This window comes from Triturus cristatus, chromosome 10 (genome assembly GCF_964204655.1).
Source record: "Triturus cristatus chromosome 10, aTriCri1.1, whole genome shotgun sequence".
Taxonomy (NCBI): Eukaryota; Metazoa; Chordata; class Amphibia; order Caudata; family Salamandridae; genus Triturus; species Triturus cristatus.
In genome coordinates, this window is record NC_140593.1 from 1197668397 (window position 1) to 1197696304 (window position 27908).

The 27908-nt window shown below is 42.8% G+C and overlaps 1 protein-coding gene across 1 annotated transcript in view; it reads left to right on the forward strand.

Moving 5' to 3' along the window:
• Window positions 1-27908, forward strand: part of LOC146797035 (myosin-4-like) — a 76031-nt gene that overhangs the window by 22745 nt on the left and 25378 nt on the right. Inside the window, exons 10-23 of the mRNA XM_085629642.1 lie at window positions 1640-1743; window positions 1877-2015; window positions 23494-23612; window positions 23737-23886; window positions 23981-24151; window positions 24235-24541; window positions 24655-24731; window positions 24868-24955; window positions 25060-25177; window positions 25512-25635; window positions 25720-25856; window positions 25948-26203; window positions 26291-26533; window positions 26635-26811. Of these exons, the coding sequence (XP_085485768.1) occupies window positions 1640-1743; window positions 1877-2015; window positions 23494-23612; window positions 23737-23886; window positions 23981-24151; window positions 24235-24541; window positions 24655-24731; window positions 24868-24955; window positions 25060-25177; window positions 25512-25635; window positions 25720-25856; window positions 25948-26203; window positions 26291-26533; window positions 26635-26811 (2210 nt within the window). The remainder of the gene's footprint in view (window positions 1-1639; window positions 1744-1876; window positions 2016-23493; window positions 23613-23736; window positions 23887-23980; window positions 24152-24234; window positions 24542-24654; window positions 24732-24867; window positions 24956-25059; window positions 25178-25511; window positions 25636-25719; window positions 25857-25947; window positions 26204-26290; window positions 26534-26634; window positions 26812-27908) is intronic.

Consider the following 27908-nt stretch of genomic DNA (forward strand, 5'->3'; position numbering starts at 1 on the left):
GCACAGGATTGCATAGGTGGACATGTAGCAAGGCAGCCCATCACCAATGAGGTGGGCCCTCGTGGTTTACTTATTGTGACCGCCCATGGTGGAAGAATGCTATTACTAAAATAAAGCACTTGGTGAACTGTGCACCTGGTGTATAGGTCTGCAGGTGCATAATGTTAATAAATAATTAATGTGCAGTAAACACAGCTGTATATTTAACCTTAAAAACAAAAATTAGAAAATGGTGTTTTTTGCTATGAATTTGTATTTGTGAAATATTAGATTTAAAAAAGACACCTTGGGGCATATGAAGAAGCCCCTATCCCCTATCACTTTTTGTGATGTTCCTGTGGCGATAGGGGCCTTGCCTTATGTACAAAGAAGCGTTAATCCACTTAACGTGGCTTAATGCTGCCTTGTACATAAGGATCCTTTTCAAAGTATGTTTAGCGTGAAAGGGGCATTCAGTGGGTCTTGCTGTGGGCGTTCCACCGCAACACCCATTGTATTTGAAGCTGCCCCCTATGTACAAGGTTGGCTTACATAGGAGGCAGCGCCAAAATTAAGACCAGGATAATCCTGGTCTTAAGGTGGCGAATCGAGAAGAAATGAATTATTTTTCCTCGATTTTGCTTTTTCCATGTGTGCTGCCTTGTGCAGCACACAGGGAAAAAGCAAAATGCCATGGTTTGTTTATGTACAGCAAGGTGCCCCTTCTAATACATAAACATAACTTTAAAAAAAATGCAATTTTCTAACTATCATGTGTGCTGCATGAAGCAGCACACATGAAAGTTACAAAATGGCATTTTAGGATTGTTTATGTGCAGGAAGGGGACCATGGTGCAAGGGTACATGCGTTGGCGCTAAGTTGTTAAACTTAGTGCCATCGCAGGGGGAAACGCAAGCCTGCACCACATTCTTGTAAATATGGTGCAGCCTTGCGTTTCCGAAGTGGTGGAGCGTGTCGTTAAGCCCAGGAGGCTAGCGACACGCTCCGCCACTTCATTGTACATATCCCCCCTTGTTTTTTATTTTTTTAACAACACAAAGTGTTGCCTTTCCCACCCACAGTGTAGGGAGTCTTCGGCAGGCGTACTCCAGCGGTGTGGTGGGATCAATTTCGGTGAAAATGTGATACCAGCCTGGTCTCCATGTCACTGGGGAGGGGGGGCAGACAGCGCTTTTTGGTTAACAGAACCTTACAAAACAACCTACGAAAGCGGTGTTTTTTCTGTGAAACAACATTTCTATTTTTTTCCAGGGTGGGGCAAAGGGACGATGGGTGAAAATCTTTGTATTTTTTTTTATGTTCACAACAGCTGTGTCTTTCAGGGTAGTCATGACCAGAAAAAAAGACAGTTGGATTACCTGCCCAAAGGAAGGCATGTCTTCCAACGCTCTCTTGCCAGTGGCCCGGGGACACATTGGCTGCTGTCAAGAGGTATCGGATTCCCACCTTTAATGCAAAATAAAAACTAGACAGAGCATCCACCCATTCTTAGCTCATATCCTGCTTTTGCCCACTTCTTAAGCACCACTTAAAACAATTTTGCAAAGGAGACAGAACTATTTGGGATAGATTAGTTCTGCATGTGTGCTAAGCAGTGTGATACTGTACCATTTCACTGCCTGAATTATTCCTCAACAGAAATGCTGCTCATTACCACCAACCCATATGACTTCCCAACCATCAGCCAAGGTGAGATTGCGGTGAAGAGCATCGATGACGAAGAGGAGCTGCTGGCTACTGATGTGAGTGACAATAACTATTAACCACCATGTCTCTTCACCCTCAGTCACTACAAACACGAGGTGTAAAAATAACAATATATTCCATTGAGTAGAAGATCACAGTCATAAAATACTCCCCCTTATTTCATGCCAGAGTGCCATCGATATCCTGGGATTCAACCAGGATGAGAAGATCGCCATCTACAAGCTGACAGGAGCAGTCATGCACCATGGAAACATGAAGTTCAAGCAGAAACAGCGCGAGGAGCAGGCCGAGCCCGATGGCACAGAAGGTAGGGCATGCTGTGCACTTCATCAAAGAGAAACATAAAAGACGACAAAAGAGACCAATCACTCAGGGAGACATAGGAAAAATAAGCCAGCGATGAAGAAGAAAATTACAATGAGGCAAGAAGAGTTATTTCCAGTTATTTACAGTTGACTACAGAGTACCCTTCGAAGGACCACAGAAAATAGGATTTTTTAATGTCACTGCCCTAACCAGGTATCAATGTCTTATACCAAACTCGATTTTATGGAGTACAACATTTAGCAGATTTTGTCACTTTCACGTACTGTCAATAACAAGAGGGATTTAATGTTTAATTAAATTAATCGGTCCAAGTAGGAAGGCTGAAAAGAATTGTCCTAAATGTTTATAATGTTTATGCCCGGGGAACCGTGGGCGGGAGAAAGTCTCCTGTCATATCTCTCCTCGAGACCTTGCTAAATAATACCCCATATAAGTCTCGTACATTGGTTGCTGGTGATATGAATTGTACGTTCGAGCCCTTGGGCTCGGACGTCTCCCTCGACCAAGACGAGGAGGATACCAGGTTGGGGATTCCGGTACTGGAAATCCCACCGATTAGAAGGTGGTCAGAAGTGGCGCTCCAGTTATACTCCCTGAGCCTTGAATTCAATTTAAGGGCAGCAAATGGGAGGACATCCTCGGATAGGTTGGGTGCCCACACGTACAATAGGCCAGGACATACCTCTAGGTTAGATTATTTTCTAATAGACGTATACCTATGGCCTTATGTAAGGGACATGCAGGTGGTCCCCTCGACTGAAAGTGACCACAACTTGCTCTCTTTAAGTATGGTCCAGTGGTGGCGCCCCTCAAGTAAGGATAACATTAACCGGGTAGCCGCACCCCCGGATGAGTCTGAAGTCTCGCCTTGTGGTAGACAAATAAAATGGGCCAAACTGGTTTTATCAGAGGCAAAGGTAGGGGAAATTCAATTCCACTTAAACCACGCGGTAACAACCCTTGGAACCTCCTTGGAAGGGGTGGGTAGTGTAAGTGGCCTTTTTGTCTCCCTGGTAGAAGCCTTAACTAACGTCTTTACATTATACCATAACAAGTTGGGTAACAAAGACTTTAAAAAACCAGTCGATGGTTGGTATACCCAAACATGCAGGGTTCATAAGGCTAAGTTAGTTGAGGCGCTCAAAGTTAAGTCCCGTAGTGTGATACAGGAAGCAAGGAAGGCCTATAATAAGTCCCTTAAACTTGCCAGGAGGGAGTGGGAAGATAAATACTGGGAAGACCTGCTCCAGGCTAGTAAAATTAGGGACTCAAGGGCCTTTTGGCATCTCATAAGCACGCGGAAAAACCCCGATGCATTTGTGAGACCCTGCAACATCCCGCCTCAAAGCTGGATAAAACATTTTGGGACCCTATACCTCCCCCTAGATGGGGAACGCAACGTGGGGATGGACTTCACACGAGCAATTGAACCTCATGCCTATGATCTCTTCACTCCCCTAGAGATTGAGGGGGTTATAGGGTGGGTAGCCCCTCGCAAGGCAGCGGGCCCAGACGGCCTTCCGGGGGACCTTATGAGGGCATATCCAGCGGAATGGGCACGGGTCATAGCAGCTCTTCTAAATGATATCATGATGGGAGGGGCAGTGCCAGAATCCTGGAAAGGGGCGGTGGTGGTCCCGATTTATAAAAAAGGGTGCAGGGAAACACCGGGGAACTACCGCCCTATAAGTCTGATTGACTCCACCCAAAAGATAGCTGGTAAAGCTATCCTTGGAAGGATTCTCCATTGGGTGGAGGAGAATAAAATCCTATCAGACTTTCAGGCAGGTTTTCGGGCTGGTATGGGGACAATAGAGCAGGTGTTCAGGCTGGCACTACTGGGGTGGAAGGTGGTGGAACTGGGCAAGGGTAGTCTTTATTTGGCCTTTATAGACCTGAAGACTGCCTTTGACCTGGTCCCCCGGGAAGATCTTTGGAGGGTACTTTATGAGTTGGGATTACCCCCTTACATCTTGTCCCTTCTCATTAGCCTTCATGCCCATACCTTTGCTCAGGTCCGTTGGGGTAAAAACGGAGAACTCACTGAGAAGATTCCAGTGTCCAGGGGCGTAAGACAGGGCTGTGTCTTGGCACCCACCCTATTTTCACTATATGTGAATGGGGTGGTAAAACATCTACAACAAGAACCAGCCGACGCCCCCTGTCTCGGAGGAGTCCGTATCCCCACCCTGCTTTTTGCGGATGATACGCTCCTGATCTCGAAGACCCCTCAAGGCCTCCAGAAATTACTATCGCGTTTTCAGGAGTTCTGTGCTGCAAAAGGACTAATAATAAATGTGGACAAAACAAAATATCTAGTCCTAAATCCTCCTAAGAAATTGGGCCGTCCACCCACACTTAACTCGATCCCCTTCGAGAAAGTAGCCGAATTCGATTACCTCGGTATTCGGATTACGGATAGGATGTCTTGGGCTAATCATATTGATAAAATGGTCCTCAACCATAGGAGAGTAGGAGGTGCTCTCATGAGGGAGTTCAGGACCTCTCCTAGGAGATCACTTACCCCAGTAATCGATATTTACAAGGCCAAAGTAGTGTCATCAGCCTTGTATGGGGCAGAACTGTGGGGCCACTGCCGATTGGACGCCCTAGAGACAGCGGAGAGCAAGCTACTGAAATCCTTTATCTCCGTTCCACTGAGCACACCATCTGTACCAGTGCGGTTGGACACGGGCTGTAAAAACATTAAAGACCAGGCCCAGCTTCGCCCGCTCCTGCTATGGACACGAATCTGGAGGGGTGAAGAATTAAAATCCTTTGCTGATGCCCTGGGGGAAATAATGAGTCTGGGGGGCTGGGCGAAGATAAAGTGGTTAAGAGAAACTAAAAAGCTTCTGGAGAAGATCGGACTAGGAGGCTGTTGGTCATCACGTTCAGCCCCTCCAAAAGAAGTTGTTAAGGCGCTTTACTGGAAATGGACTGTGGAGCGTCTAATTACAAACTCTAACCACTGCAAGTCCACTGTCGCCTTTTTACAAATTAAAGACATTGTGGCTTTTGAACCCTACCTGGACTTGATCACTCTCCCCTTTGACCGAGCCCTTTATTTTAAATTTAGAGTTGGATCCCTCCCCCTGGGTGCAGTGGTATCGAGTTGGTCATCAGCGGCCCGTATTTCTCCCAACTGTGCATGTTGCCCGAGTAGGGTTGAGTCCATTGCGCATGTCCTTTTTGAATGCCCGGATTATGCAAGGCCTAGGAGTTCCTGGTTGAAACCCCTCTGTCGAAATATGGGCACACGTAGCTACCTAGTAGCCTTGCGTATCCTAACCACGGACACTTCCCCCCCCATAGTATGTGGAATAGCAAAATTTTTAAAGTTGTTTTGGCTCATTCGTTGTAAGAGATTGTCAGTAGCTGTTTAATTCTTTTTTAGCTAATTTAATAACGGGCATTTTATGTCCTTTTATCTTTTTATGAATTTTATACTGGCTTGTTGTAGCATTGTTTTTTTTTTTTTTGTACACTGTAATGATTGTATTTTTATTGTGCTTACAAGATATCTTGCATATCGAATAAAAGCTTATGACTGACTGACTGACTGAAAAGCTGATCTGGTATAGTATGCATATGAACTAGTGACATCAAATAGTACTGCAGTGAGTGCCTAACTTATTGATCCACTGAGTGGAAGACATGTGAGTGAAGAAAATCATAGGTAAACCCTAAATACATACTGATTTTTTGGGGGGCAGCCATTAAGGCTGTTACCACCACTTCTATTGCCAAGATCCCTTCCTGCGGCCTCTCTGCAGCTTTACTTGTCTGTTGAAGACAGCATGGAAAACAATACTTTAACATATAGTAGCAGTTAATACTTTATTTGGTTTTCCAGAAACCATCAAAGTATACAGACAAAAACAGTTAAAATATATGTCATATAAAAAAACTGCCAACTCATAAAAACTGTATGTAATATAGGTGCAAAATTGTATCATCCATATTAATTGCAACAAGCTCCCTAAAAATAAAAACATGGTGGTATATTAATATTAGTTTGAAAATAAAGATAACGAAAAATATTCTAAAGTGCATGGTGCATATCATATTTAGAGCTCTGTGGGATTTTTGATCAATAAAATAGGTTACAGATGTGTCCAAGTAGTATCCATACATGCTGTGACTCAGGTGGTGATTTGGGAAAGAATCGTACTACGCTTATACCAAACCTTAGCTAAGAAACGACTAACTGCAAACACGGTTAGGTGAGAAGGGCCACTTTTCAATAATATCTGAGCAGCAAGATATCTGGTCACCCCCCGCTTCAGACAGATCGGGCGTATCATTTTTCTGCCGATCCTAACTACCCTGAGTAAAAATACAAAGCATGCGCCTCAGTTTCAGAGTCCAGACAACAGGCTCAGCACAGGCTAGGGGCTAGTTCTTTGCTCCATTTACTTGTAAAAGATCTCAATGGGAGAATGCCCATTCGAGAGCGCATGTACCGGCGATTTGTTAGGGAGATTGCATCGGGAAATGTCTTAATACAAGGTGTAATTTCGAATTCCAGGTAGTTATTTGTCAGGAGGTCCTTGTCCCCGGTGCCTGCATAGCAATCATGGATATAAGCCCAAAAGCAGGTCTTTACACTGGCCAGGTCATCTTTACGGATGGATTCAGGATCACCCCACAATCTTGCCAAACCCAGCTTATAAAACCAGTCATGGACACATTTTAACCAAGGTGCCCACCTAGCATTGTTAGTTTTAAACAGATCCTTAGGGGAGTCACTGTAATCTCTAAACTCATGAGTAATCCAGAGGTGGACCCAAAATGCTAAAGGCTTATATAAAGCCAAATCAGCTATACTTTTCAGGCCCAGCTCAAAAAAGAGCGGGGTCAGAGGGACGCTGGACGGCAGGGATACAAGCTGCAGAGCAAAACTATTCTCTAGAGAGGCTAATTGCTGAGTATAAAAAAAAGCGGCACTTTGAGCCTAGGCCAGATAAACCTCCGGTGCCGGTGATAATGAACGAGAACTTGTCTTTTTAGCGGTTTGGGCTAGCCACTTGAATTTATCTGTCAGTCTGATCCCCAGGTAGTCGCAACTATGTACTCTCTCGAGTACTTTGGTGCCAGCTCTAATGGCTAATTTCTTGGGAGCACCTGACCCAAACCCCAAAAACATGGTTTTGTTGGCATTGAGCTCCAAGCCCCTGGTCATACAAAAGTCCAGAAATGTATTAATGAGGACTTGGAGCAACCACATAGGTGCTTTTGAGATGAGGAGAGAAACATTTGCAAAGAGAAGAATAAGAACCTTTCTATTATTCAAAGTGGGTGAATCATTCCTGCAATCCATTAATGCTTTCACTATATCGTTCATGTAGAGAGTCAATAATGTTGGGGCAAGTACGCACCCTTGATGCACTCCACACTTAATGGGGCTGCGGTCTGTTAGTTTGCCTTTGTTTCCCCAGTGCTCTTGGGCATAGTTCTTAGTGTGGAGCTTTATGATGAGATAAAGCAGATTTCTTGGGACAGCCATATTTGCCAATACTCCCCACAAGTTATCTCTTGCGATGAGATGGAGAGCAGCTCTAAGATCCATAAAAGCTACATAGAGCTTTTGTCAGAAAAGTAGAGCATATTAGTAGCGGTACTAGTCTTAGAGTGGAATCCTGCCTGACAAGGAGATGAAATTTGCTCATCTTCCACCCCATTCTAGTGGTCTATCTAAGATCTGCCTCACAAAGATCTTTTGCAAATTGTCAATTAGACTTATTGGCCTGTAGTTGGAGGGGGCACATGCATCACCCTTCTTGCAGATCGGAATTATCTCTGCCCCCCTCTATGAGTCAGGGATTTACCCACCGGCTGAGATGGCAGTAGATAGTAGATTTACATCACAAGCTCAAATCTGGGGCTCTGTTTTATACATGTCACTAGGGATTTTATCTTGCCCTGGGTCCTAGACTGATTTCAGCAGGGCAATAGCTTTTCCAGTGTCTTCATGGGAAGAAACTGCTCGATCATCTACTTCGAGATCAGTTGCTGGGATATGCGCACAAGATAATACCTGGTCAGAGTTCAAAGTAGAATCACTGATTTTTATTCCATCATATAACATAGAAAAATGGTTCACCCACTGTTTGGGGAGAGTATGTTGGTGAAATGCTTTTATCCTATCTGTATGGGCATGTGTTGCTATGTGGCAGAAGGACCGATTATCTTCCATTTGGGCAGCTGCGAGCATGTCACGCCAGATCTTATCATCCCAGTTCCTTCTGGCTTTGCTCATAGCTAGATTATAATTATGTCTTGCATCTATAATCCTTACTCTATTCCAATCCTTAACGGACAGCCTTAGCGCCAGTTTGGCATTGTTACATTCGTCGTTATACCAATTAGTTACCTTACCCCTATGAGGTTTTTTTTATCAATGTCTTTGTAAACAATACTCTGTAGCTTGTGGAAAAACTGCTTATGAAGATTTAGTATAGGGAGGGCTGAACTAGGAGAGCCTAAATAATCAGACAGATAGGCCACAAACCAGTCATAAATCTCTGAGTATAATTTCTGATTTGACAACACATCCGTCAAGAGACACAACGTCAATTATTGGATAAAATGGGTTCAGGCACCATGGTGTTAGTCCCATTTCTGTCCTTCTCAGTGCTTCCCCAGTCAAAGTTAAAATCAGAGAATTATGGTCACTATCCTCACAAGGGTCCACTCTCATATAACCCAGTAGCAGCCATTGTCCAAAACCTAAGAAAACATAATCAATAACACTGGAGTGAAGGTCTCTTTTAAGTGTGACTGCCCTCACAGGTTCAGAGGTGGTTCGTCAGTTGCAAGCTCTTAACCATGTAACAAATGTTATAGAAGCTCATTTTAACGCGGTAGCAGAGAAATTGCTTTGGAGTTCCCTGTCAAAAGGGGGACATTCTACAATTTGTCCTGTGTCTCTAGTAGCTCATTAATGTGAGAGGGAGATTCAAAGGATGTATTGAAATCTCCGGCAATTATTATATTTGTGTTGAAAGGAAGGGACTCAATTATCTCGTCTAATATTAGTGGAATAGGGGACTCACTGATAGTTGGAACAGATCAAACATATTTATTTATAAAAGCCCGTCGAAATCCTGTGGCAATATAACTGTAATCCCCATTATGTCAGGGCAACCAACCTCTAATAGAGTGGATAAACCTGGAAAGTCATAATTATTCAAAATAAATAACCCTCCGCTAGCACTCCCCGATTTCTCTGGGGGTTTGGTTTCAATGTTGTAAGAGGAAAATCCATTTAAATAAACCTTCTTCGTAGCCTACGTCTCTTGGAACATGCAAACATCACACCCATCTCACATAGACTTAGACAGGGATTTATGTTAGTCCCATGTCTTCTTCTCTATTTTCATTCCCTACACCTGATTTAATGTATTCCCTCCCTAATCTTATGTTTGTTCCACCCATGGAGTACTTTCCTGCTTTTTGACTGGTTGAATGTATTCTTCCACTATGACCTCGGGAAGGATTTGTGCTTTTTGCTAATGTCCTGCTCCTTTCTCACTCTATCTCATTCTGTCACGCACACTTTCTCCCCCTCTTTCCCATGCCTCTCTCTCCCCATCCACCAGACATCCTTGGTTCCCCCAGTACCTACTGTGCTGTATTTTTCTTTCTGACACCAAGCATTGCTTTCACTTGTTGTCTCTATCATTCCCTTCCCAACCCCACCCCCTTTTGCAACAATCATCTCTGGCTGCTTCTTTGAGCCTGCAACTTGCAGAAGTACAACAGCACTGGAAAAGAAATACTTTCAAAATGACTATCACACTGGGAAAGCCAAGACATTTTGGAAAATATTTTTCTGCAGGACCAAAATGCCCACCCTTTTAATTCTAGAAAAAACACGGTGGCCATATTGGAGTTATATAAAATAACATTTAGCCTCCCGGGAAAGCTATTTTCTATATATTCAAGATGGTTACTTTAGGAAACTGGCCGTTGCCCACCTCCAAGAATAGTGATACTAGCTTGTAAGGGTGATCCCTATAGTCACTAAATCAACCTGAGCTCAACCCCCTGGTCGCTAGCTATTGCACAGAGCAGACAGGCTTAACCTAAGACAATGTGTAAAGTATTTAAGCAGTACCAAAATAGTGATCAAGTACAAACATCAAGCAATGAAAATCACAAACCAAATTCGAAAAACAGAGTAGATTTTAATGAACAAAATAACACCAAATCAGCAAAAATCCAATATGGGAATGAGAGATAGGAATGTTTAAACTTTAAGTAGTTCCAAAAAGCAGTAAGTGCCAATGATAGTATGGAAGTGGGGCACCAGGAACTAGGGGAGATTTCACGCCCACCACAGTGGAGCCCATGTTGTATGTACCAAGCAGGTGGAAGATTTAACCTTCTTACTTAGTCTTTTGATGGAGCTTAAAGTCCCCCATGGGATCAAGTCAGAAGTTGTATCCAATGAATATGTTTTGAAATTAGATACCTTTGCTGTGAGATTTCCCTAACGGCTCGGGAGGTCTTGGAAGTCCAAATATTTTCCAACTCCCAACTTTCCAGGATTTCTGGTTCAGCTCCTCTGGGTAACTTCTAAGACTCTACAGACCTGGGAAACAGTACTTAAGCAGAATCCACCAGTCCTGCCCCAATTGGTACTGGTCAACAGGTCACTTCAGGAAAAAGGCTTCTTGCTGCTTGTTGTGCCCTTGTATCCAAACGGGAGGTCACCCAACTGACCCTTGGAGTCCCTTCTTTATCTTACATACAAGATAAAGCAGGTCTAGGAGTTCAGGGCCCCCAAGTCATAGACGGCAGGTACAGTCATCTTCTGATCTAACCCAGGTCTAGAAAGTGTTCTGAAGTTCTTCAATGGGGAACTTGATTCCCAGTAAAGAGAAAGTTCCCTTTTTAGGTCTCGCGAGCCAAAGGCTCGAAGAGACATTTTATATGTGGGATTTTCAAAGTGCTACCCACAGTTTTGGCTGGCCTAAACCTTGAGTGCACGATCACATGCACGTGCACAGCTGCTCCCACTCCCCCTCCCTTCTCTATAGCTTTGGCTCCTTTGTTTTTTATTACACCCTCCCTTCTCTCCCCGCTGTTTTCACACTACCCCCTCCCTTCTAATCAGTTTCCTTTCTGCTCCCTTGATCGCGTCTCCGATCACTGAGCCTGTCTCTCTCTTTTTCAGCTGTCGCTATCTGCCTCTCTGTGCTTCAGTCTGCGCCCCTCTTTCCCACTGTCATTCTCCGCTTCTGTCTTCCCCACTGAATGTCTCTATCTTTTCCATTGTGTCTCCTTGTCTATCTCTCCACAGTCCGCATCTGCCTCGCTCTGTGTATCAGTCTCCCTGTCTCTGTGCATTGCACTGTTTCTGTCACCGCCACTCTATCGTTTCCCCTGTATTTCCCTCCCTCTCTGCTCCGCTATCTGCCTCTGATGATTCCCTTTCTTTTCCCCTGACTGTCTCTGCCCCTCTTTCTTCCACTGTCTGCCCCAGATAGTCTCTCTGACTGCCTGTCTCTTTCTGTTCCGATGTCTCTCTTTTCTACCTTGCCAGTCTCACTCTTCCACGGTCCATCTCTGCCCCGCCCTCTCTTTTTGACTTGCTCTCTCTGCCCGTTTCATTTTTTTCTTCCGCTGAATGTCTCTTTTTCTTTCTTTGACTGCCTGTCTCTTTCTCTTCCGTTGACTTTCTGTCTGCCTGTCTTTTCTACTTGGCCTCGCTCCTCTCGCTCTCTCTCTCTCTTTGTGCTTTTATCTCACTCCGCTGCCTGTCTCTGCCTCTCTCACTAACCACTGCCTGGCTTGCGTCTCTCTGTGACTGCCTCTCTCCCTCTCTCGATGTCTCTCTTTTCTACCTTGCCAGTCTCACTCTTCCACGGTCCATCTCTGCCCCGCCCTCTCTTTTTGACTTGCTCTCTCTGCCCGTTTCATTTTTTTCTTCCGCTGAATGTCTCTTTTTCTTTCTTTGACTGCCTGTCTCTTTCTCTTCCGTTGACTTTCTGTCTGCCTGTCTTTTCTACTTGGCCTCGCTCCTCTCGCTCTCGCTCTCTCTCTCTCTTTGTGCTTTTATCTCACTCCGCTGCCTGTCTCTGCCTCTCTCACTAACCACTGCCTGGCTTGCGTCTCTCTGTGACTGCCTCTCTCCCTCTCTTGGACTGTCTCTCTCCTCTACCCCTCCTGTGTGCTCTCTCTCCTCTACCCCTCCCTTGTCCTCTCTCTCCCCCCGCACGCTTTCTCCCCTCTACAGCCCTCCTCTGCCTCGTGCTCCACGACGCAGTCTCTTCCTTTATCTTTAATTTTTGGCTGAGGCGCCGCCAGCCAGAACTAAACGGATAATAAAATTGTTTATGTAATTACAAGCCCTGCGGCAGTCACAATCTATCTATCCATCTATCCTATATGCATGCAGATCCATCAGATAGCCTAAATAAATAGCTAATAGGTCTCGCCTTTAGGACCTTATAAGTGTTTAGCCATGCAACAGTTGATGTTGTTGCAGTAAGGATATTGCGCTGCATAACTAAATACTTATAAGGTCCCAAAGGCGAGACCTATTGGCTATGCCCCCTTTTTATTATATAGTGTAAAAGTTTATAGTTGGGAGTGGGGTGCATTTTAGCTGTGACTCCTCCTTTTATACTGATATAGTGTCTGACCTGAATCAAACTTTTAGGTGGGTGTGATGACCGTATTCCGTCTCCTGCCACCACCCACAGGTTTCCATGGCGCTCTCTCTAGTGACAGACCCCAGGGTGATGGGTGGAGTCCGTGGAAGACTCGTGTCAGGGACAGGCTCAGAGGAAATGCTTGAAACGAGAGGTCAGTCATGGAAACAACGTTTGCAGCTGGGGAACCTCAGCGTAGCCCGTCCCAGTCTCCAGGGAGCAGGCCCTGGACGTCAGGCCGACGTGTTAAGAGTGGGGAGGGGCACTGAGGCAGACTGGTCATAAAGGTCCCTCTGGTTAGGGGTGAATAAAGGACATTTAAATAGTTCACACCACAAAATGTAGGTCCTTGTTGACAATGCGGATTATTACCTAACTCAGCTCTGAGCGTTGTTTTTCATCGACCTTCAAAGGATTAAGCCCTGTGTCAGTCCCGCAGCACTGCAAACTCTTAGCTGCAAAGTCTGCACATTTCCTAGCCGGGGGCTCTTTAGATGTTTATAAGCGCCATAGTTGGCACTATACCCTATTTAAAGGTACTCAATTCACCAACCTCGGAAGGATGGAGTGCTGAGTTCACCTTGCTCGCATCCAAACTTCAGCATGCATGTCACTTCGGATGGCTGCCACGAGTGTTAACTTATTGAGAAGATCTGGCAATTTGTTTACCCTTGAAAATGCAAATATCTATAGCTGCTTTGTTTATTTGTGTCCTTTTATGTAGCGCAAATGTATCGCCACCCACGGCATCAGAGCGCTTTACAAGGGAACAAGAAGAGCCGTGTGGATAACTCTCAACAGAAACAAGCATTTGCAATGCAATAGGTCTCGCATTTACGCGAGTTTGAGCCTTTGGCATTGTAAATGACAATGCCTTTTATTTATATTTTGGTTTATAAAACATAAATGAAAGGCATTGTCATTTACAATGCCAATAGCTTAAACGCGCGTAAATGCGAGACCTATTGCATTGCAAATGCTTGTTATTATTTGTGAACGACTCACATCCTTCACAACTAATTACCCAAATTCCCACATTTACCATGTTGCATCTATACACATTTGGCCATCTCAGGAGTATAGAAAGTAACAATCCAAGATGCCCGTCAGCTGCTATTGTCTTTGTTAATGCTTGCCCCGCACTGAAAAAGACAAAACAGACAACCAACAACCCCTGTCAAGTACTTCGTAAACACTTTTTAAGGATATTATAAATCTGAAAATTCATAGAAAATAAAGTGATAGAAACCTATTTTAGAGAATCCAAATAATCAAAACCCCATTTAGGAGAAGATCCACAAAAGAGAAAGGCCAGTTAGGCCAAAAGAATGCAAAATCCCAGTTATAGTAAGCCAACATTATTATGAATTTACTAAAAGAAGCTGTGTCTGAAAGAACATATATTTTGAATCTCAGAGCAAATCTGAGTTGGGTACGTAGGTTTAATATTAAAGATTTAGAAAACTGGTTAGGGAGCAAAGGTAGAGGAGGCAGGTTAGGGAAAGAACTCTCCAAAAAATAAGGGAATGAGGAAAAAAGGGGGATGATAGGGGAAGAAGGAACATGGAAGAAGAAAAAAGCAGTGGCAAGAGGTAAAGAGTTCAGAGGTAACCTTGCGGAACAAGAATTGAATAAACATTAAAAAAGCATTCAATTACAGGAGAAGGTTTGAAAGAAAAAAAGGATGTATGCAAACGGTACAGAACAACCAACAGAGAGAAGATAAATGGCATTTACACCTTAAGAAAACACGCAAAGGGCAAGTTTGGAAGAAAAGCATTCTACAAATTGACTTGCAGCAGATGTCAAATGCCAATCACCTTGGAAATTCCAATTCATTATTAGGTGTCAAGGTTCTCAGGACTGGTTTTACATGGATTTCTTTTAATGAAATCATGTACGAAGAGATCCCTCCGGCATTTCAGGGTTCAAACTGAGCAGGGAAGACGAACCATAGCGTCCTGAATTATTAGCGCCACCTATTTTACCTTAACAGGGAAACGTTCTCCCACTTAACATGAATCCTGAAGAGGTTGGCGAGAGTGATATTTGGCCTTCAGCTGCTCAGTTATGGTATTGTCCGGGCTTCTAGTAGAGTCACACTGACTTGGCACTGAGCTCGACGCCGCACTGAGCAGCACATGCCAGGACTCATAAACCTGCACTATAGAGACACGTTGCTTAAAAAGGATGCAACTGGCAAAAGTCTACAAAATGCAGATTTCCAAACAGTACAAAAACGAGCAACAGTACCTAGAGCGCAGTAAGGTATGTGCACTCTGAAATGACTTAGGGCCGCACAGAGGGCAAATAATCCACACATAAGGTCACATGCATTAGGATGACACAACACATCAGGACAGACTATCACAATGTGGCAGCAACGTGTGTTTGTAAGTGCAGGCATGCTTAAAGGAGACGCTAGATCACCTGTGTTCCCCATGGCGGATTCTCAGCCAGAGCTGACAGCAGAAACACCTCCCCTCCCATCCCCCAACAAGAATGGTGTTCGGGGTCTGGCTCCCTCTGAGGGCGCGCCCTCCAATGCCATTCCTGTCAGCGGTTTCCATGTCTGGGACCACCATACACACATGACAATCCCAGCATGAGAGTGCTCAAACCGACTCCACATACATGGAGAATTACCCATGGCTTCAGGCACAATGGTTTCTGGTCTTTCAAATCTAAACCTTAACTTTGAAAAACAAAAATAGTTGCACAGTCTGCCATGCTAGCAGTGTATGGGAGGCCATCCGTCAATGTACTCTGTGATCCTGCTTTCTTCAAAAACGACTTTGTGAACAGAAGGAGGACACCAGGTTCGAGGACCTCACATTTGCTCATTTTTAAATACTTTTAATGTCTGTATTGTGAATTTGACCTACTGATTTGCTCTTGTAATTGTGGGTACTTGCTATCCGCTCTCAGCTCACTGCAGGGGTTGGGGATGATTAGACGCCAGGCGGGCCCCGCAAGTCAAAGCAGGGCTGCCGTTTTAGGGCACCCTAGGTTAGCGGTCTAGATGCTTTTCCCTGCATACTGCTTATGGACGTGCTGACGCGACCGCGCTGAAGAAGTGACAAAGGCAAGCCTGTCTGCGACCGTCTGCGCTCCGACCGTGCTCAGCACCAGCACCCCTGCCCATGATATCTCAACTCTAAAGTATTCTAGGGCCTACCTACTTGACCTGAACTTGGCAGGGAAGGACACTGGTTATATGTATCTCACATTTTATACAAGGCCTTCGTCTCTCTCAGTTACCTGTTCTAATTGCTACAGTACTTTGCCCCAAAATTTATTCCAAGCTACCAAGCCTATTAATACATGTAAAAGGGCAAAAATTATGAAGCACAAGGGAAATCCGTTAAAATCTTTATTGCTTAATGCCAAATCTTTGGAAAAGCACAGTATAGAGTATGCAACACTCCTGGAGGGACGGGATATAAAATTTACATTTGTCACAGAAGCCTGGACAGATGAAGCCTCAGGTCCTGACTTAGTCAGGCTACCCCTCCTGGGTTCCTCTACCACACACTAAATAGGCCAATTAGGAGAGAAGGGGGGCTGGCGGTAATATATCACAACGCACTCAAGGCTGTTTTTCACACAGCCTGCAATCCAGCCTGCGAAGCACTCTCCTTTAGTTTCGGCTTCTCTCACCATCACTCTTTTAAGGGCATTTTATTATACAGACCACCAGGAGTCAGGAACGCATTTCTAACTTCGATTGGAAATTTGCTTGAAGAGGGGCTGTGCGCCAACTCCTTTAATATCCTGGGAGATTTTAACTATTATCTGGAAGCACTTACGGAACCAGACACAGTAGCCCTGATTGATATGATAAATAGTGCAGACCTAAGACAACACTTGACAAGCCCCACCCATGATGCAGGGCACACTCTGGATGGATTTTTTTCTAACCATCCACAACTAACCTGAAACGGGTCATTGCTTCTCGCCTGGACAGACCATGCAGCTATCCAATTTGAGTTGGCACTTCCCGATCATCTCAATAACATGGGGGCCCCCAAGAGTCAGGTCGAGATAAGGGCCTAGAACAAAATTAAGGGCGCAGAACTAGAAGATTTGCTTATTGCGACTGCCTGCTCACAGAAGTGGAGAAGGCCACCACCTGGCACACAGACTGGGTGGAGACAGCATGCAAAATATTAGCCCCAGTAAAAATTCTGTACCCTAAAAGATCACAAACAACTGCTCCTAGGGCACACAGAAGAACTTAGGAATCAAAAACGTATTTGTAAATGTTAGGAACGGAATTGGAGGAAAGCGAGTTAAACTAGCTAAAAACTCATCTAAAGAACTTTTTGGAACTGTATCTAGCTTGGTTTCTCCTTGTCCACCCAAAATTCAGTTGAGCCAGAAATTATGTGAGATCACCACGTTTTACCTGAATAAGGTTGAGGTCATCTTCTTGGCCTTCAACCTCCCTATGTCAGTAGAGACAGAAGCTTTGATTGAAGGAACGAAGTCAGTTACTGGCTTCCCTCCCATTTTTGATAAATTTGCTCCATTATCTACAAGTGACAGAAAAATGCTTCTCACATCAGCGAGATCAGGCTCCCCCATGATCCCTGTCCAGTCTCGGTGCTCAGATTAGCCCTGGGACCTATTGTCTTATCACTTACCTCCTTGTAGAATGCAATGTTTCAATTAGGGCGCTTCCCCAAATCTTGGAAGTTAGCTTTGATACATCCGCTGCTGAAAAAACACAATTAAGGATCCTAATAATTTTTGACCAATTTCACGCCTCCCACTGCTGGCAAAATTGGAGAGAAAGCAATGAACTCGCAGCTCAGTGCCTTTTTAAGTGAAAATCATACTCTGGATCCCGCTCAATATGGATTCAAAAAAGGGCACAGCACAGATACTGCTCTCATAAAATCCACAGAAGAAATCAGGGAAGCCCTGGATCAGAGAGGCAAGGCCGCCCTAATCATGTTGGATCTCCCTGCGGCCTTTGACACATCCATCATGACCTTTAGATGGATCGTCTGTCGGCATGCGGGGTCCAGGGTAGAGCGTGGAAGCTACTAAAATCCTTCCTAACTGACAGATCACAAATTGTGTCTTTGGGCAAATTTTACTCCAAACCTTTTTCCCTACCATGTGGAGCACCACAGGGGTAATTCCTTATCCCTACACCTTTTAATGTTTATGTATCATCCTTGGCCACCTTGATCAGCTCCTTTGGCTTTTGCCTTACCTCCTATGCAGATGACACGCAAATCGTTGTGTCTCTGCTGCCAGGACAGGAACCAGGAAAAAGTTAAAGGTTCCATGATTGTATGGAAGTAGTCAGGTTGTGGATGACACAGAATTGCCTGAAGCTCAACTCGGGCAAAACTTTGATCATCCTGTTTGGAAATAATACCAACTTTTGAACCCCAAATTGGTGGCCGTAAAAACTGGGCACTCTTCCTAAACTCACCAGAAAAGTTAAAAGTCTGGGAGTCATAGTTGATGACAAACTAAACTTCGGTGATCAGGTTAATGCCATTCGGTCAGCCACCTTTCATTCTCTCAGAATGATCAAGAAACAATGCCCTTCCTGCCGGCAGACAGTCAGCGGACAGTTGTTACATCACTTATCTTATCAAGGCTGGACCATTGTAATGGTCTTTACCTAAACATTCAAGAACGATATTTGAATAAACTTCAACTGTTGCAAAATGCGGCAGCCAGACTGCTTACCGGCACACCTAAATTTACTTCAATCTCCAAGGAAATCAAAAGACTTCATTGGCTACCAATCAGAAAACTGGTGCGTTTTAAATCTTTATCCACTGTTGTCAAGGCCTTACAAAGAACAGGACCAGATTATCTGAAGCGGCGGTTTCAATGGTACACTCCCAAAAGAACCCTTTGTTCCTTAGGAGCTAAATTGGTGACAGTACCCCCCACTATAAAAGCGACCTGGGGAGGAAAAAGCTTTATCGTTTGCGACCTTTCCTTCCATCTTAGAAATGCCACTGACCTCTTGGCATTCATGAAAGGACTTAAAACCTGGCTTTTTAACGTGTAACATCCCCAGAGGATAGTAGCTAGCGCCAGGACACCTTTGGGTAACTGCTGCTCTTTAGAAATGCATATAACATAATAAATGCTGGCCAGCAAAGGTGAGCCTCGCTCGACCCAGCCATTGGATGCTGATCTGACCAATACTATCTGAAGACCAACAAGTTCTTGCACAAACTTGTGCACATAGAAGTTATTGATTCCTGAATGTCCTGAAAATTGTTCTCCTAAATAATCTACACATGAAGAACCATCGTGCCACATCCCAGAAATATTGTAGTGAAAACTCATTGGATTTTTTTTCCAACTGGGCTTATCTGAGCTTGGCCAAATTCTCCTTGATTGTATGGAATTTTGTGCCATTTTGACATTAAAAATTAGTGCATCCACCTCTTTTTATAATCCCTGTCCGATAAACATTCTATAGTCCGGATTCAGTAGACACTCTTTTTGAGCACTTGGGAGTTGTCCATTTATGATGAAAAGAGCTAAGGTGGTCACACTAATTAAGAAATCATCTTTGGTCCCTGGCGACTCCGAATATTTAGAACCTGTTTACAATTTCCTACAACTGACCAAGCTCTTCAAGATACTGGTGACTTCGAAGCGTCAGTATTTTCAGGAGCCAACAGACTCTTGGACCCTCAGTCTGTTTTCTTTTGGCAAAGATGGGTCTGAGAATTAATGTTTGTTCTCTCATTGTACTAACTATGCCCCAGGGCTGAATATAGTGGTGTCAGTGCATTGGCTTTCCTGGTTACCTAAACATCCCAGATGAGGGTCACATGTATGATTGATTTGATCCTTTCATTATTAATTGCTCTCAATACATGGCATTGTTTCCATTCACCTGCTTGACTTGCAGCTATCTGGCATTCTGCAAGGTCCAGGGCTTCGTCCCACACTCTTTTATATCCATCCTGACTATTAAAGTGTCTCTGTTTCATCTCGTGGTCTACAGCAGTGATACTCAAAGTATGGCCCTACTGGCCTTTAATTGCTGCCCCCTGGTGAAAAGCAGCACTGGGCTGCTGTTTACCTGACAGAGCAGGAACATGCAGAAAACTGTGAAACAAACGTGCATACTTTATTTACCCGTTAACCAAATTAACTGTAAAGAAGAAAAGAAGGTGTCCTAGACAACTTATCTTTAGGAACACCTTTAGTTTTAAAGACATCTTGCACTATATATGTATAAAAAGTGTATTTTATTAACATGCAGGTCACTTTACCTTAGTAGATCAGATTGCATCACTGTATTGAGAGGCATTTATTAGTGGTGATAGTTTTCAAACATGAATTTGGAAACATTCATGCTGCCCCCATTCTTAAATCAATGACATTAGTGAACCAAGAGGCAAGTCATTTGTCAGGTGCACCTTGTGTGCAGCGTTGGTTGTTATATAATTGGACCATAAGAGAAGGTTTTGTTCAGCACATATCCTGAACTCCTATATTTTAAGGGGTTCTTCTATGTGGTAATGAAGAAATTGAAGGCAAAGTGAAATTAACCAATTTCCTAGGATCACACAATTTCGGTAAGTGGGGTATCCAGGACTGACATTATGCAATTCAGCACCATATGAGTATCTCTATCCCTTTCACATTTTAGATTAGAAGTTAATGTCTTGACTCTAAATCTTGGTGCTCAAGAATAGAGCGCTGTTGGCAGACAGAAGTCACGTGAAGGCTTGGTTTGTTGTGTTCACACCATGCATCTGCTTTGCGTCTCCCTACACCCACCTTTCATTACCCCCATCCTCACATTGCTGGCATTGGTGCAGCCCTCAGGCATGCCACAGACAGTACTTTGAGGCCCCCGTGGAAATGTTTGTGTGTACCCGTGGCCTACAGTATCTCTCCTCTAGAGATCATGGCCACATCTTGTTCAGTGGCCATTGGAAATTTGGGTCTATGTAATACATCATGGATTCCTAACATCCTACCACACAACAGGCACACTAGTTTTCTACAACTGAATGACAATAAGATTAACATAGTGCTGTTTAATGAATGGAAATATCTCTGGACTACTGATCACTGGGAAATCATTTTAGGATTATGCTTTTCCCTGTCTCAGAGGCTTGTAAACTTGAAGGTTAATCTAACGAAGGGCTTAGTCCCACGAATCAAAACAGTTCTGCTTGGTGTTTCCCTTCAATTTAAGGTCCTAAAAATGTACTTTCTCTTTGTCTTAGTAACATCATAGTTGGATTATGGGTTATTACCACAACCATTTCAGCACATCATCTCACCATATTGATGAAATTATCTTTACTTGGGTCTACCAAATATTTACTGATAAGCACCACTATCATCTCTTTGATGCTGCTGCTCAATCAGTCAGACATCAAGAGAAAGCAGTAAATTTTGTCAATTTTCTTCCAGAGGCATTAGTTCATTTCGAATAAGAGGATTTATTTTCAGGTGATCTGTAATATTTCTCGTTAGGCTGCCTTTCCCATGGAAATTTTGATTCTTTTATGTAGGTGTGACTGCTACATTTCTTCTTACCTTGAACAAATTCCTTAAGATTCATCATGAGGCAGAACGTTTGTATTTCAGACCTCCAGTCATAACAAACACAACATCCAATAAGCATTACTTATTGACACCAGACTTGTGTCTCGGACCAATCAATTGCAAGCAACCAGCAGCTTGTAGAAACCTTCAGAGTAGCTCCCAGCCATGAGTTCATTTTTAACTAAGAACTGCAATAAATAAGTGTTAGTTTTCTTTTTAAAGTTAAGATAAAGCTATGTTTATTTTAGAATATTATCAGGCAGTAGTTAGCAAAGCCTGATAAAGAGCAGTGCTCCACTCTGATTTATGACCTATGTGGGTTACAGAAGTTCAGAACTCAAGCACTGGGGTATTTAACTCTTAAATACAAGTAGTTCTCAACTCAAAATAGGAGCATGAGAGCAAAATTATATTTATGAATGCTTTTAAATGAGAGAAAAATTAAATGAAGAGTTAACTTAATGATTAAATTAATTTTTAATGTTATAGTTCTCCTTTTTCAAAGTGTCACACTTACATCTTGCTCTCAGTGGCTGGTAGACACAGTGCCATATTTATAACTGAAAAATAAAGTAATTTTTCCTTTAATTGGGAGAAATTTAAAGTGAAGAAAAATGTTTATATGAAACATTGTTTTTCTCTACTTTAAATTATGCCACTGAAGTCCTAATGTTTTGTGATGCATCTTTCTTCACTTTATATTCCTCACATTTAAACAAATGACAGATTTTCCTGTTATAGATATGGCACCATGTCTGCAGGCCAAGGGAGGTAAATGCCTGCTGTTGTAAAGACACTTTGACATAAAAGAAAATTAAAGTGATGGGTTTCATGTAATGTATATAAACAAGGTAACTTTATCCATTTCAAAGTGCTGCATTTAGACACAGCAGGCATCTTGTTTCTGTTGGCCGGTAGACATGCTGTGATATTTATAACTGGAATATACAGCCATTTTTTTAATTGGGAGAAATTTAAGGTGCAGAAATAATGTTCCATTAAATGCAGAAAAATGTTCCTTAGTAAGAACATTTTTGCAGCAATTTTTTCTGCACTTTAAATTTTTCCCATTTAAAAAATGGTTTTATGTGTGTATTGTACATGTAACGGTACGACATATGATGAAAGTTATGTCCTGTGACACAAGTACATACGACACAGGCTCTTAGTCACCCATAGACATATATTTAATTCATTCACACACATGTTCATATATCCCCACAGATCATGCACTCTCTGACGCACATGGCAGCCCTACCATAGTACCCTAGTCACAGTATTTTGTTCTAACCTTAGTATCAGGCTCCATATAAATTAAGTTTAAGGTAAATGAAGCTGGACGAGGGGTTGTCTTCTAACAGTGCACAAGTTACTTGGCCTGTAGTAGCTCATGACGATGTTCAGTGATCAGAAGTAGCTCTTATTGCCGAAAAGGTTGCCGACCCCTTGATGTTCTTTCTTAATAGACCTCACTTAGAACTTAGACCACTCAAGCACTGTAGGCCTGCTCATTTGAAAGTGTGGCTCCACGGATTTCACCTTTAAAAGTCTTGTTATTAGTCCTTCATCAATCTTAAAGCGTGCCAAATGCAGCACCATGATGCATCTCATTCAAGGCTAATGTACAGGCAAATAAATTGTATTTAAATTCAATCACATCTCCCACATTCTATGTTCCCTTCAATTGCTTGTATTGGCCAGTATTCTCCTCACGTTTGTGCACCTCCCTCTTGGCTACTATTCCTGTTTCTATTTGTTTTTCAAAAAAACCTCTATGCTCTTAAATGGTTCCTGGCACATCGTAAACGCAGGCTATTTTTCCCACCGTATTTTCATCAATATGTTTGTTTTCTTTTACATTAATGTGTGTTTTCTGTGCTAAGTGGGCCTCACTGAGAATATCATACATTTTAAAAAGGGCTAACTCTGATATAGGTCAAGGTGTTTGCATTACTATGTGCAAAGTCTTTCACTTATTTTAGGGGCTAAGAATAAGCAATGAATGTCTAGGAAATGAAATGGGAAATCTGTCGAAAATATGAGGAATAACTTTAATATATGTTTACTGTTAATTTGCACTGGACATAAAAAAAATGCCCTACTATTATTATATTTGCTGTGGATACTCGATGGAGATAGAATAAATAATTCAGTGGCTTTATTTGCTGTGATACTTCAAGATCACCTAGAAGTCAAAGACGTGAAAGTAGATAACCACCTAATTTCTTCCAACAGTTGCTGACAAGATTGCTTACTTGATGGGCCTGAACTCAGCAGACTTACTAAAAGCCCTGTGCTACCCAAGAGTCAAGGTCGGCAATGAATTTGTCACCAAGGGGCAGACTGTTAATCAGGTTAGTGCGCTGTTCGGTGTTTATGTCCATAAGTGAACATACATCATTTTCAATACAAAAAAACATGAAAAAAAAAAATGAATAGACTGCTTGAAGCTAACCGATTTAATCCCTCCTCTACCAGGTCTATAACTCCATTGGTGCGCTCTCTAAGTCTGTCTATGAGAAGCTCTTCTTGTGGATGGTGATCCGTATCAACCAGCAGCTGGACACCAAGCAAGCAAGGCAGTACTTCATTGGAGTCCTGGATATTGCAGGGTTTGAGATTTTTGATGTAAGTTTGAGATTTTATAGTGGGTAATTTACAGATGGATTCTGACACTATGATTACAAAACATATATAATTACACAACTGTGTTGTGGTTTAGTTTAACACTCTAGAACAGCTGTGTATCAACTTCACCAATGAAAAACTGCAACAGTTCTTCAACCACCACATGTTCGTCTTGGAACAAGAGGAATACAAGAAGGAAGGCATTGACTGGGAATTCATTGACTTTGGTATGGATCTGGCTGCCTGCATTGAGCTCATTGAGAAGGTGGGTGACTTCATGGACTTACGGTTTTGTTAATATCGCTTACAAACATACTGAAGGTTCACACAGTTATACTTTTGTTTTAGCCCATGGGAATCTTCTCCATCCTTGAAGAGGAGTGCATGTTCCCCAAGTCTACAGACACCTCCTTCAAGAACAAGCTGTACGACCAGCATCTGGGCAAGTGCAAGAACTTTGAGAAACCCAAGCCAGGCAAAGGAAAGGCTGAAGCTCACTTCTCCCTGGTGCATTACGCTGGTACTGTGGACTACAACATCACCGGCTGGCTGGAGAAGAACAAGGATCCACTGAATGACTCTGTTGTCCAGCTGTATCAGAAGTCCTCCCTTAAAGTATTGTCCATGCTTTACACTGCTACTGCTGCAGAAGTTGGTAATTACTTTGATGGAACACATGTAAACTGCACATAATGAAAAACACGCTAAGTACGTAGTATTGAGCAAATTACTGATGAATGGAGTTTTTTTTCTATTTTCAAATTTTAGAAGCTGCTGCTGCTGGTGGAAAGGGTGGAAAGAAGAAGAAGGGAGGGTCTTTCCAGACGGTGTCTGCTTTGTTCAGAGTGAGTGCTATAGATACAGATACATTTCTGTGGTACAAATACCCCTCTAGTATGTAATACTGGACAATACCTCTTTAGAGTTGCTTGGTGCATCAGTTTTGTGATATTAAATACCCTTCTATTACCACTTATTTAGGAAAATTTGGGCAAGTTGATGACTAACTTGAGAAGCACTCACCCCCACTTTGTGCGATGCCTGATTCCTAATGAGACAAAGACTCCAGGTAGGGTGTCTCTGCAATTGTTACTCATTCAAACACTATTGGGGAATCATTTTCTTGCTTCTGAGATTTAAGTGAACTGATGTGACTCTTTTCTCTGCTTCTAGGTGTTATGGACAATTATCTGCTGATCCACCAGCTGAGATGTAATGGTGTCTTAGAAGGCATTAGAATTTGCAGAAAGGGATTCCCAAGCAGGATCCTCTATGGTGATTTTAAGCAAAGGTAAAAATAATTCAAACATTGTTAACTTTTGTGTGAAGTTTTGCTAATCACACACACAGTGTATACTGGGAGGAAATATTTTTACACTAAACATAAGATGAGGCCCATTTGCTTAAGAGCATTAAGAGCATATGTAATTGCATATAACTATCATACAGAGGTTACCACAAATACTAAAGGTATCAGAGCACAGTAATACACCATGGCTTCTTTGAAGTACAGATTCGAGCCACTCTAGGGGAGGTTGTTTTATTTAGCATATTACTGTTTTAAGATAATTTAAAAGAGCATGATGTTGTTGTAAAAAACTAAGCTTCATCTTTATTTATTTAAGGTACAAAGTACTGAACGCAAGTGCGATTCCTGAGGGTGCCTTTATTGACAGCAAAAAGGCTAGTGAGAAATTGCTGGGTTCCATAGATGTTGACCACACCCAGTACAAATTTGGACACACAAAGGTAGGAAATGATGTAATCAAGTTAAGAAATGCTGGCTGGTAATTTTGCCAGGAGGACTTTTCATTATTCACTTCTTTATTAAAGGTGTTCTTCAAAGCTGGCCTCCTGGGTGTTCTGGAAGAGATGAGAGATGAAAAATTGGCTGAGCTCATCACTCGCACCCAGGCAGCCTGCAGAGGGTTCCTCATGAGAGTTGAATTCAAGAAGATGATGGAAAGAAGGTATTTATCAGAATTTGTTGATCTGTAAAACATATTTTAGTGGCCCACATGGGGCACTTTATCACCTCTTTATTACTTCAACCCTAAACAGAGAATCCATTATGACCATCCAGTACAACATCAGGTCATTCATGAATGTCAAAACCTGGCCATGGATGAAGCTTTACTTTAAGATAAAGCCACTTCTGCAGAGTGCGGAGACAGAAAAGGAGATGGCAAACATGAAAGAAGAGTTTGAAAAGACTAAAGAAGCTCTGGCAAAATCCGAAGCAAGAAAGAAGGAACTGGAGGAGAAAATGGTTGTCCTTCTTCAGGAGAAGAATGATCTTGCATTACAGGTTCAAGCGGTAGGTGAAACTGTTACATAATAAAGATTACCATTCGGATTTCTAGAAAAACATAATTAAATATTTTTATATTTAATATTCCATTAGGAAAGTGAAAACATGGCAGACGCAGAAGAAAGATGTGAAGGTCTCATTAAAAATAAGATCCAAATGGAAGCTAAAGTGAAAGAGCTGACAGAAAGAATTGAAGATGAGGAGGAAAGTAATGCAGAGTTGACGGCCAAGAAGAGGAAACTGGAGGATGAATGCTCTGAGCTGAAGAAAGACATCGATGATCTTGAGCTCACTCTTGCAAAAGTAGAGAAGGAAAAACATGCCACAGAGAATAAGGTAACTTTGTGCTCATTTGCTTATACAAATGCTTTAAAAATAAACCAGCAAAGTTGGTATAAGGTGCATGTAGACAATACGATCTATATGTATGTTTCCAGGTTAAAAACCTCACAGAGGAAATGGCAGCTCTTGATGAAAACGTCTCAAAGGTTTCCAAGGAGAAGAAAGCTCTCCAGGAGGCCCATCAGCAGACCCTGGATGACCTGCAGGCTGAGGAAGACAAAGTCAGCACTCTCACAAAAGCCAAAACCAAGCTGGAACAGCAGGTTGATGATGTAAGTGATCATGTACAGGATACATAACAACTGAGGATATGTAAAATTGTCCCTATCAATGGCCTTCCATTGAAAGGTTCTTTAGCTGTTTCCATTGCGTTAGAAGCGGACTTTGGCAGACATAAGGAGATGACAGAATGTACCTGCACCGCATTTACCTGCACTCTGCTCAGCAGCATACTACTCCAATGGGGGTACTATGTGCTCACTTCACACAAATTCTAACTCAATTTCAGATTACAACTCTTTCCATGAGTCTTGGTATTAGTCTCTTGTCTCTCATGCACAACCAGACAGTAGTCAATTGTCAGAAAATCTAAGCAAATTTGTATTTGAAAATGTTATTCCATGTGGATAGCCGCTAGGTAGGGGTACTAACCAGTTTACACAGATTAGACATTAAGGGCCTCATGTAGGTAGCCAAATACCGGTCGGTAACGGCCGATTTTCGGTAAATATGCCGTTACCGACCGGTATTCAGACAAGTGAGATGTAGGAGTCCAAAAACCACTTTTCGGTAAATATGAGGCGGTAAATACCGATTCATATTTTCCGAATTCTAAAATACCGATTCATATTTACCGAACACATAATTAACGATTCGGTAAACATAAAGTGGTAAATATGAAGTGGTAAAATTTAAAATGACATGTAGGAGCACTCGGTAATTAAGAAATCCAGTAAAATCGTTAAATAAGAGTCGGTAATTAACACGGATTAAAAGCAGGTGGTAACCATCAACAATGGATAAATGCAAACCCAAAATGCAACAGCGTGGACAACATGGCCGCTATGTACGTCATTGCAAGGCGCCTACGTCTACAGGCAGCAGGACTGAGGGTGTGGCGACGGGAGGAACAAATCTACAGACAGCGCATCACACTATTCCAGCTGACTGATGCAGAGATACATGAGAGGTACAGGCTAGACCCCGAAACCATCATGGACTTAATCAGGGACCTACACCCACTCCTGGACCAGCCAATAAGAAGGGCGCACGCCATACCCCCACATGTGCAGGTGCTCTGCAGCCTACATCTGCTGGCATCCGGCAGTTATCAGGTGGTGATAGCTGCGGTGGGTGGGGTATCCCAGAG